Below are 12,046 nucleotides of genomic sequence, written 5' to 3' on the forward strand. Positions count from 1 at the left end.
CACGTTCTCAATTCCTCTCTCATCAGAGCATGGGAGGGAGTGAGACGTGGTTTTTACCTCCATTGTACAGATGGGGATAATGAGACCCAGGGAAGTGATGCCATTGGCTCAAAGACACAACTCATAAATGACAAAGCCGGGACTTGAATCTAGGTCCTTCTTTCTGAAGTGCACGCTCTTTCACTGGCAAATGCCTCTGTAATAGCAGCATGGCGGCCTGGGCGAATGTCAGGGTAGGAATTGTCCTTGGCATTTCCCTTGTGTGGTCCTCGGGCCTGTGAGTTTTATCTTGTTCTAGTTGTCCCCAAACTCCCCTCCATCTTATAGCCTCTATAGGCTCAGCTGCTGTGGACTGTTCCCAGTGGTGGTGGTGCCAGCTGTGTTGGTGCCACACCTGGACAAAAGCTTAGTTGAGCCTTCTTGTGAACCAGATTCTCACTGTAGCAGGCTTGACTTGGGCAAGATGGGATGAACCCTTCTGCCAGCCTTCTAATGTTGACTTCCTACCAGAACCCCCAGAGACTTTGAGCTACACAGCAGTTCTGACCCACTTTTGTTTGGCTGAGCTGCAGGGGGCACCGTCTGCAACTCTGCCAGCCTGTGCCTTGAGGGGAAATGAGCTCAATTAAGTAGGCAGGCCCCTGTGAGGCTTCTCTGCAACACCATTATTAATCTCATGGAGCATGGAAAAAATATAACCGCGCATCTCTCTGCCCCATTTTCCTCTGTGATGATGTTCAGGACAGAGGGTCACACAGGGGGATGCCTTTGCTGCTGAATTAAGAGGCTGGTTTCCCTCCAGCCAGGATGTCTGCCTTTCTCTCTGCCTCCTGCCTCCCCCAGAGCTCCCAGGACTCTGCTCTGAATCCCACAGATTGTCATGGCCTTGGTTCATGGAAGGGCAGGAGTGTGTTATAACTTTGTTTTCTGAACTTCTGCTTTTTTTGGAACAGAGCAGCACTTTCCAGAGGTGATGCTGGGGGAAGAATTTCTTAGCCTAAGTCTGGACCAGGTGTGCAGCTTGATATCCAGTGACAAGCTGACCGTTTCTTCAGAAGAGAAGGTATGACATGGCCCTTCTTTGAAACAGGAGCCTCTCTCGTGAGGTGGTCATGGGAAGGACTTGTGGTTCAATGAGGCCTTTTCTCTTTTTCAAATTAAAAAAAAAGATCTTATTTTTTTGTCCCTTTTTTTTTTTTTTTTTAAAAAAAGGCTTTCTGGCCCACGACTGCTACATTCACTTTATGGACCCTTTAAAGAAGGAGTGATGGTGATGATGATGATGATGGCGACAAAGCTGCCTCCCTTTTTTTTTTTTTTGCCTCCCTTTCTTAAGCGTTTATAGTTTGCCAAGCCCTGTGCTAAGTGCTTGATGTTCTTCAGTTCACTCAGCCTTCACCTCAGCCCTGTGAAGCAGGCATCGCTGTTGTCCTCACATTACAGATGAGGAAACAGACTCAGAGGATTTAATTAGCTTGTTCAAGGTCACTCAGCTGGTTTGCATGTCACCTGGTCTTAACCACAGTCCCACACAGCCTCTTGTGAGTATCACTGAGCATTTAAGCCAGAGCATACCTTTGGGGAACATCTACTCCGATAGGGAATTGGAATTTTTACTGATGAGGAAACCGAGCCCCAGAGAGGGGATAGAAACTGCTGAAGGTCACACACAGTTTTTCAGTGGCCAAGCCAGGACTAAGACCCAGGTCTCCTGACCCCAGTCCCCTGACTCACTGACCACACACCTCTTCCTCTGTGCTAGAAGCTTGACTTCTGCCCCTGCTGTAGCTGGTCTGTGACTGCTGATCTATCCTACTTCCCAGCCTTCCTCATCTCTGACCCTATGCTAGGAATATTCTCTACTTCCCTCTTCACCTGGTTGAATTCCCAAACAATTCAGATTTTTCTTCTACCAGGAAGAATTTCTTTACTCCAGGAGATTCAGTCTACTATACTGGAAATAACATACGCTTCCATGTTGGCCACTGGGGTCCAAATCTCATCTCTAGTATTTACAAATCAGTTATATGACCTTGGGCAAGATATTTTGCTTCTCCATCTACTTCCTCATTTTGTAAAGTGTGGGTAGTAATAGAACATGTTCCACAGGGTGGTTGTGGGGATTGAATGGGATAAGGTATATAAAATGCCTAGTATAGTACCTGCTGCCTAGTGGGTGCCTAGTCAGTGTTAGCTGAATTGATTATTGACTGTGCATCTGGAATTAATCCCTTTTTCCTCTGGGATAACACTTAACCTTGTTCTGCTTTATATTGTAGTTAGTTCTGAGCTGGTCTTACCTCCTCCACTCACTTGTGAGTTCCCTGATGGTGGGGACCACACCTTACTCACCTCTGCAGCCTCAGAGATACTCAGTAAATGTTTCTTGAATTGTCCTAGTCCAATCTCAGCATCCAAGCTTGAGGCCCTTTCCTGAGGGAATATTCAAGGAAAAGCCCTTGAGAAGGATTTTATGTTGGAGATGAGACTGCATCCAAAGGTACATGTCCAGAGAATGGATGTGAAATTCACAAGCCCCTGCCCGTTGTCCTGCAAAAGTCTGATCAAGAAGAAAAGCAGTTGTCAGTTGGAACTATGGGCTGTCCTGAGACTTCAGGGGGATCCCCAGAAGGTGACTGGCACAAGCTGGACTCTTCCGTAGGCTTAGGGAGGTCTCTGCTTCCATTAGCTGATGTGAAACAGCACCTCCAGGGGAAAGAATGCTTCTGGCCAGGCCACAGGCCCCTCCCTGCCCCAGCCTCAGAAATGGAGAGGCTTTCCTCGCTTCTTGCTAAGCTTGTGTACTTTCTTCTCTGGACTGTGCTACCAAATTGGCACAATTTGACGGAATGAACCAGTCATTTGGCTCTGTGAATGTTGGGCTGTTGGCCAGTTTAGGGTCTGCTTGATCATGTCCTCAAGTGTAGTTTGAGAAAATGGAAGCAGGCACATAAGTAGCAGGATTTGAATCAACTTAGGGTGTTGGATTGAGAGGGAGACCCTTCGATCTTAAATTCATCCTGGCCCATCCTTCTCTGAGATCATAGTAAGTTTTAGGTGAGGGCTTATCTATGCGTGCTATGCCAGGACAGGGGTGGAGGTGGGTTGTTAGTAGGGAGGGGCAGTATAGTGCCCTGGAAACCACTTGGGTTTTGGACTTGGGTAGGACTGGTTCCACACTCAGCTTACTGACCGTATGACCTTGAGAAGTCACTGGTTTCTTTGAACCATAATTTACTTACATGTAAAACTGAAATACTAAGAGTGCCTCCCTTATAGAGTTGTCACGAGGATTAGAGATAATGGGTGAAAAAAAATCAAATACGGTGTTTGATAGGTGCTCAATAAATGGCAGCTATCATTGTAATGATCACAGTTCTCTCTTTGGAGGTACCAGTGATAATGGTAATTGTATTGATTTGCCATTGGTAATGGTGAAACAAAGCATGATGTTAATTGCATCTTTCCAGAAACAAAGAAACATGACAATAGATGTACACTCTTAAAACTTGTCTATAGTGACTTTCATTTATTCATATGCTTACATATGGGTTCCTCTTTCTGTAGAATCAGTTTGGAGTGTAGGTATTTTTCACATTATTGATGTGTATCATATTTGGTTCTCAGAAGTTATGTGTAACTTCAGAGTTATGTGATGCTTTTCAGAAAGTATATTACTCATGATCTTGAACCCTTTGGTATGTTTAAGGTTAGCTATGTAATTTTGAGTCTTATTAATGAATAGTAGGGTTTGGCCTGCATTTTCTCTTTGGCAAAACCCATATGTTTTTTTCCCCCTTAATTGCTCACATATTGCTGGAAGTTAAATAGCTGGAAGCTTTTGACAATTAGGTGTTTGTCATTTGAACGCTAGCCCTTAAGGCTTTGAAAATTCTGTGATCTGTTCCAAGAGGTTTGGTGATTTCTACTCCCTTTAATTACATTGCGTGTGATAGGCATAATCGCTTGCACGCATAATAGCTTTTTCTTGCAATATAGTGAAAATTTTTGAGTGTATTTGAAGTAGTATCAGGGATCTTCATTTAAGTTAAAATCCAACTGATTTAATGTTAACAGTTGCAGAAAATTCAATTGCGTCGGCAAATGACCTGTGTTCAGCGAAATTTACACTTGAACCACAGTATCAGTTATATTATGACTTACTTCTCTACCAGCAGCCCACAGGTTTCTTTCAATGTATATTATAAAATGCAGCCAGGTTTCCGATACATCTTAAAACTATGCATCTTAAAATAGAGGAAATGTGGTATCTTACTGTTAATGATGACTTCAAGTGTCTGTGGCTGGGCCCAGGCAGCTTGCTTGTTGGAAGTTTGAAAGTATAGGTTCTGTAGCCAGAATAACTGAATTCAATCCCGGCTCCACTACTTTAACAAGCTGAGTGATCTTGGGCCAGTTATTCATCGCCTACCAGAATGTATACACCATGTATAGTCAGGAATTTTGACTATCTTATGGTTGCTTCTAGAGTGGTGTCAGGTCCATGGTAGATACCAAAAAATATTTGTTGAAGGAATGAATAAAAGAACCTAAGTCTCAGTTTTCTCATCTGTGAAGGCGGGTAATGATAGTGTAGTATCTATCTTATAGAGCTCTTCTGAGGATGAAATGAGGTGATACATGTAACCATTGACTGGGGCCTTTCTCAAGGGGAAGCTCTTCCTGGGTCCCATATTGGTCTGGGTGGTTGGCGTGACCTGTGGCTCTGTGCCAGGCAGGAGCTGGGGGTGGTAGCTGTCTCTGGGTCGCCAGCACCCCCAGCACCATCTGGGCCTCTCTGAGGGTTCAGGTGCTGTTCTTCCTCCAAGAGCACTTGCTTTTGCCCACGACTCATCCCCTTCACTACGCTCAAGCTCCTTGAGGGCTGTGAGGGTACCTTAGCCATCTCTGTGTCATGCACAGTCCTGACACAGAGCCCTGGGAGGCACTAGGAGGTGCTCAGCAGACGTTCCCCGAGGGAGTGAAGAGGCAGACTGGGGCTGGGCTCTGCCCTGAGCCAGCAGATATTATAGGGATAATTTTAATATTTTTCCAGAGAATAAGGAGAAATGTGGAAACTAGAGGTTGGAGGGAGGCATGGATCTTTGCCATTTTCTCTCCTGTTTTTCCTCCGTGTGGTTTTTGTTTTAAAATTCCTGTTATTTGAGAGAGGACAAGCGGATGTGGTAGGAATCACAAAATCACTAGTTCTTTGGTTAGGACTTTCCTCCCCTCTCCCCTGCTTACCCCTGCCCAGTGAGAGGGAAAACAGAGAAGCAAGCCCCTCCCAGGCACCTGATTCTTTCCTATGGGAGGTGTCGCAGGGTTAGAGCTAACCCTGTGAGCAGAAAGCCTGTTTTTTGCATACCCTTTGAGACACGAAGTTCAGCTGTCACCATGGGCAGCCTCATTGACCCAGGGGCAGGATAAGCAACCTTCCAGGACAAACACACTGCAGGGAGAAGAGATATGACTCCTGCGTTCTACTGCAATTTTGCCACCAAGGTGCTGGTTATTGGACTTTTCGGAATCTTTGCTTTCCTAGCTGGTAAATATCTTTCTACTTCTCAAGAATTCCATGCCTTCTTATGAAACACTATTGAGGCTTCTCAGAGTAAGAACTAACGGGGAAATGGCCACATGTTAGATACAGGTCAGGAAGAAATTGGTTGAGTTTCTTCAAAAAATTAAATTAGTGCCAAGTATGTGTTATAATGAGAAGAACAGGTTAGTTTCTCTCTGCATGATCACATTTTAATGTACTTTTATCTCCTAAAACTCTCATCAGGGGACAAATTCTGATATTTTATCTCCTGGAAGGGCTTGGACCTTGTCTCCTGGGATCATTAGTGTTGCAGGCTCTCCTGTCTGAATTCCTAGCCTCTCCCGCCAGCACCGGTGGTCGGTCTGGGGTGTGGGCAGGAGCTCCTCAGCCAGTAGGCTGGGCTTCAGTGCTTGCTGCTGAGGTATCATCCAGCGCCCAAAGAAGTACATCCTGTGCTTAGGCCAAGCTGTTGGCAGCCCTGCCACACTCTGAGGTCAGCATTCGAGTTGCCAAATCCTTAGCCTGCAGACAATGATGTGGCCTGGGCCCCCGAGTCAGTGTTACCCTTCTTACTGCTCTCCTTTGGAGAGCGCAGTTCAGTAAGTGCCTATGACGGGAGTACCACCACGCTAGGACCAAAAATCTATCTTGGCTGCTCACTGTGACTGTTCCACACATCGCTGAAAAAAAGCTCAGAGTAAGTGAGCTTGGAGTAAGCTCAGAGACATGAGCAAATGCAAAGTGCACAGTTCAACTTTTTACAAAGTGCAGCACCCACAAAGCCAGCATCCAGATCAAGGAACAGAGCTCCAGGCCTTCCTCCCAGTCACTGCCCCCCATCCCGAGAAGCCAAGCTACTATTCTGACTTCTCAGTAGATCAGTTTTGCCAGTTTTTGAGCTCTGTATAAATGGAATCCTGGTGTGTGCATGCTTTTGTGCCTGACTTCTTTTACCCAGCATACTGTTTTGCATATCATTTCTAATGCTTACAACGGCTCTCAAGGCCATTTGGAGAGGAGGAGACTAAGGCTTATTGACAATAGACAGCTCTGTGATTTGAAGCTGGCTGTGTCTGCCACCCAGGCCCCTAGTCTTTATTAATGAACCCCCACCCCAATGGGGAGACCTTACTCATTACTATTCAAGAGCTTGTTGGGAGTTCCCTGATGGCCTAGTGGTTAGGACTCTGGCCTTTCACTGCCATGGCCCGGGTTGAATCCCTGGTTGGGATCCCGTGAGCTGTTGGACCTTTCCCCTTGCCAGTGAAGGGCTCCCCCCTTTACTCAGTGTGCAGGAACATCTGGCTTGGCTGTCTCAGTGACTTAGGGGGTGGGGTAGAAGGATCGGGTTCATCTGGTATTTTCTGGCCAAGGCTTGTGCTTATGTTGGAGGTGTGAGCCGAGGACGATGAAATCCAATTTCCTCCATCCCCTTTCCACATAGCAACCTCGTAGCACTCAAGAAATTGGTTCTGGAACATGAAGCAGTGAGGAAATGATGCTATTTCTTTGTCTAAAAGTGAAACCCTAAGCGTGCCGTGTGGGCAGCCAATTATTTCATCGTGGGGCCCATGAAAAGTATTTTCATCTGAGTAGACATCACCCTGTCTCATGATTGAGGCCACAGGGTCTCTGCTTAGATTTTACAGACCAGGGGTTGACACAGTTTTCCTTTAAAGGGCCAGACAGTAAATATTTTAGGCTTTTGTGGGCCACAGAGTCTCAGTTCAGCTCTGCTGTTGAAGTGTGAAAGCAGCCATAGGTGATTTGTCATGAGTGAGTGTGGCTGTGTTCCAGGGAAATTTTATTTACAAAAACAGGTGCATGTGGCCTGTTGGCTGAGGTTTGCCAGCTGGGTAGCTGCTGAGAATAACGGGTAAGAGCCTGAGCCCTGGAGATGGGCTTGTGTGGGCCCAGCCCTGCTGCTTTCTGCCTCTGGACTTGGATGAGTCAGTCAATAAGGGGCAGGAGTGTCTACTCAGTGGCCGTCAGGAGAGTCCATGGTTACAGTGTCTCTGGGGAGTGTGGCTCAGGGCCTGACACAGCATGGACATGAGCTGCTGCTGCTGCTACCTGTTGCCCCTTTGCCTTGGCCAGTCCTTTGATGGCAGGGGCCGTTGGGAGTGATTTTAGGCACATAGGCTAGTTGGAAGTTTATTTGCTTATTTTCCAAGCATGACGTCTAAATGAAAAAAATATGTGGCCTTCTCTAGCTGCTGAGAAGGTCACCGTTGCTGCCGAGTGCTGTGGCTTTCACAGCTGAGTAGGTAAACAGTGCAACTGAGTGGAACCAGTTAGACAAGTCAAGCCAAAAATAAAGATAAGGTTAAATATCAACGTCATTAGACTCAGCCTGCTTTGCAGCTTTTATAACAAAGACTAAGCTGGTTGACAGGGAAGGGCGTGATCAGTAAATCCTACCTACTCAAGGCCTTGCAGTTCATTCTTCATGAAAGCTTTCTCAACCAGTCACCTGGCATTGTACTCAGCGGCAGGAAGTGCAGAGACAGAGCTGGTATACTTCTCACCCTGCAAGAGTTACAGTCCAGTAAAGGGAAGTGGAAGGAAGTGTGGGTAACCACAGTGCAGGGCAGAACAGAACCATGGCTGCTCACCTCCTAACGCAGCAAAAGCAAGGAGTCTCCAGCATCCTTTGGTCTGTGGCCTGGCTCTGCCCTCCCCACCAAGATACCAGCCTCTGCTTCCCCAGTCCTGCTGTCTGTTCCAGCCTGCTTACATGCTTATTCTGAACTCATTTGTCCATTCATTCATTAAAACATATTTGAGTGTGTGTTGTGCGCCAGCAAGTAAGACAAGGACCCTGTTTCAGGGATCTTAAGGGCTACTTGAAGAAACACACAACTGTTTACAAAATAATGCGATAAGGGTGAGACACATAGCTCTGTGACAGTTAATAATTAAAAAAAAATGAACTAGACAGGGAGAATTTCCATGGTGTGTGTGTGTGTCTATGTTTGTACACATATAGGTTATTTTATATAGAAATGGTAGCAAACTATACATACATACTGCTCCTTCCCTTCTGTTCCATTCCACTCATCTCTCTTCCCTTCCCTTCCCTTTCTGACGGATTCCTTCCTGATACCTTGTTCAATCTGAGTATGCTTAGCCTGACTTAAGTATATGTTTAGGAAATAGGGCCAAAGCATTATTAACATATCAATACACACAAAAATATAGTTAGGGTAAGAAAAATTGGAGGTTTTTTACCCACCCCGGGAGATATAGCTTTCAACTTTGAATTTTGTTGTAGGATTGAGATCAAATCGAGAAATTAATTGAGAACAATCAACGTTATACCACGCGGGAGATAGCTGACATAGCTCAAAATATCCAAATCAAGCACTGAAAGTCATTTATACCAGTTTGGTTGTATCCTTTTCTTCTCCCTTCCACTTTTTATTTTGAAAAATTCCAAACCTATACTAAAGTTGGAAAGAATGAACATTCATATACTCTTTACCTAGATTCACCATTTGTTAACGTTGGGCTTCACTTGCTTTCTCTTTCTCTCTATTTAATCTTTTATTTTGCTGAACCATTTGACAGTAAATTGCAGACATCATGACACTTTACCCCTAAGTATTTTAGCTTGCACCTCCTAAGAACAAGGAAATTCCCTTTTCTAGCCATAAACCATTATCATACCAAAGAAATATCTAGTCAGCATTCAGATTTCCTAACAGTCTCAGAAAAAGTCTTTCACGGTTGTTTCTTTTTAATCCATGATTCAAACAAGGATCATGCCTCCCATTTAGTTCTCATGTCTCTAAATCCCCTTAATCTAGAACTATCTCCCTGCCTTTTTTTTTTTTAAGTGGTTTTCATAATGCTAACAGTTTCGAAGAATCCAGGACACCTGTGTTGTAGAGTGTCCCACACATGGAGTTGTCTGATTGTTTCCTCACTATAAGATTCAGGTTAAACATTTTAGAAAGAATACTACCTAGGGGATGCTGTTTCCCTCTCATTAAATCACATTCAGGAATGTATTGGGTTGGCCAAAAGGTTCGTTCAGTTTTTTCCATAAGATGGCTCTACTAGCACTTAGTTTTTTGTTTTTCTTAAGATTTATTATTTATTTATTTTTAAAATTTATTTTTGGCTGCATCGGGTCTTGGTTGTGGCATATGGCATGTTTGTTGAGGTATGCGGGATCTTTCATTGCAGCATGTGGGCTCTTTGCTGTGGCGCGTGGGCTTCTCTCTAGTTGTGGCATGTGGGTTTTTTCCTCTCTCTTTAGTTGTGGCACGCGGGCTCCAAGGTGCGTGGGCTCTGTAGTTGTAGCGTTCGGGCTCCAGAACATGTGGGCTCTGTAGTTTGTGGCACGCAGGCTCTCCAGTTGAGGCACACAAACTCAGTAGTTGTGACACGCAGGCTTAGTTGCCCTGCAGCATGTGGAATCTTAGTTCCCTGACCAGGGATCGAACCCGCATTCCCTGCATTGGAAGGCGGATTCTTTACCACTGGACCACCAGGGAAGTCCCACTTAGTTGTCTTTAACTTCATTTGAAACAATTTTGTTAGATTGTATTGTGACAGCTGTCATATTTGCATGCATAAAAAAAAAGAAGACATCAAAATTGGTGAATTTTTGTGTAGCCATTTTAATATTGAAGATGGAAGGAGAAAAGCAACATTTTCGGCATATTTTGCTTTCTTATTTCAAGAAAGGTAAAAACCAACTGAAACGCAAAAAAAAGGTTTGTGCAGTGTATGGAGAAGGTGCTATGACTGATCGAACACGTCAAAAGTGGTTTGTGAAGTTTTGTGCTGGAGATTTCTCGCTGGATGATGCTCCACGGTGGGGTAGACCAGTTGAAGTTGATAGCGATCAAATTGAGACATTAATTGAGAACAATCAACGTTGTATTACATGGGAGAGAGCTGACTTATTCAAATACCCAAATCAAGTGTTGAAAATCATTTGCATGAGCTTGGTTGTATTCATCGCTTTGATGTTTGGGTTCTATATAAATTAAGTGAAAAAAACCTTCTTGACCACATTTCTGCATGTGATTCTCCACTCCAATGTAATGAAAACGTTCTGTTTTTTTTTTTTTTTTTTTTTTAATTTTATTTATTTATTTATTTATTTATTTTTGGCTGTGTTGGGTCTTCGTTTCTGTGCGAGGGCTTCCTCCAGTTGCGGCAAGCGGGGGCCACTCCTCATTGCGGTGAGCGGGCCCCTCACTGTCGAGGCCGCTCTCGCTGCGGAGCACAGGCTCCAGACGCGCAGGCTCAGTAATTGTGGCTCACGGGCCCAGTTGCTCCGCGGCACGTGGGATCCTCCCAGACCAGGACTCGAACCCGTGTCCCCTGCATTGGCAGGCAGACTCCCAACCACTGCGCCACCAGGGAAGCCCGAAAACGTTCTGTTTTTAAAGCAAATTGTGATGGGCAATGAAAAGTGGATACTGTACAATAATGTGGAATGGAAATGATCGTGGGGCAAGCGAAATGAACCACCACCAACCACACCAAAGGCCGGTCTTCATCCAAAGAAGGTGATGTCGTGTGTGTGGTGGGATTGGAAGGGAGTCCTCTATTATGAGCTCCTTCCGGGAAACCAAACAATTAATTCTCACAAGTACTGCTCCCAATTAGACCAACTGAAAGCAGCATTCAACGAAAAGCCTCCAGAATCAGTCAACAGAAAATGCATAATCTTCCATCAGGATAACGCAAGACCACATGTTTCTTTGATGACCAGGCAGAAACTGTTACAGCTTGGCTGGCAAGTTCTGATTCATCAGCCGTATTCACCAGACAGTGCGCCTTCGGATTTCCATTTATTTAGGTCTTTACAAAATTCTCTTAATGGAAAAAAATTCAATTTCCTGGAAGACTGTGAAAGGCATCTGGGACAGTTCTTTGCTCAAAAAGATACAAAGTTTTGGGAAGATGCAATTATGAAGTTGCCTGAAAAATGTCGAAAGGTAGTGGAACAAAACGGTGAATATGTTGTTCAATAAAGTTATTGGTGAAAATGAAAAATGTGTCTTTTATTTTTACTTAAAAACCGAAGGCACTTTTTGGCTAACACAATAATATAAATTTGTCCTATTTATTAGTGGTGCTGCCTTTGACCACCTGTTAAAGGTGGTATTTGTCAGATATACCCGTTTGAAGCACCCCCACTCTCCCCATGTAATGAATAAGTAATCTGTCAGGTGACACTTTGAGAACCGTGAATATCTTTTTTCCCAAAAACTTTTCACCCAATGATTTCAGCATCTATGCATGATCTTTGCTGAATCAGTTATTACATTGGTGGTTGCAAAACAATGTTTTTCTTATTCTGTCATCCCTTTTACCTTATTAGAAGACATTTTTCTGGGAATAGCAGCCCTTCCCACACTTTTTAAAGTGTCCTTACAGACTCATGGACTCTTTTTTTATTCTTTGGGTTACGATTCATTACTATCCTTTTCTTTTAACTAAAAGTATTTTAAATTGAGGTACGATTTACACACAGTG

General features: G+C 44.4%; 1 protein-coding gene across 2 annotated transcripts in view; it reads left to right on the top strand.

Moving 5' to 3' along the window:
* KLHL3 (kelch like family member 3) overlaps positions 1-12,046 on the top strand; it is a 119,069-nt gene that overhangs the window by 62,811 nt on the left and 44,212 nt on the right. For both annotated transcript variants that reach the window (XM_032629103.1, XM_032629102.1), the window contains one exon: positions 954-1,063. In XM_032629103.1, coding sequence (XP_032484994.1) covers positions 954-1,063 — 110 coding nt within the window. The remainder of the gene's footprint in view (positions 1-953; positions 1,064-12,046) is intronic.

This window comes from Phocoena sinus, chromosome 3, assembly GCF_008692025.1.
Source record: "Phocoena sinus isolate mPhoSin1 chromosome 3, mPhoSin1.pri, whole genome shotgun sequence".
Lineage (NCBI taxonomy): Eukaryota > Metazoa > Chordata > Mammalia > Artiodactyla > Phocoenidae > Phocoena > Phocoena sinus.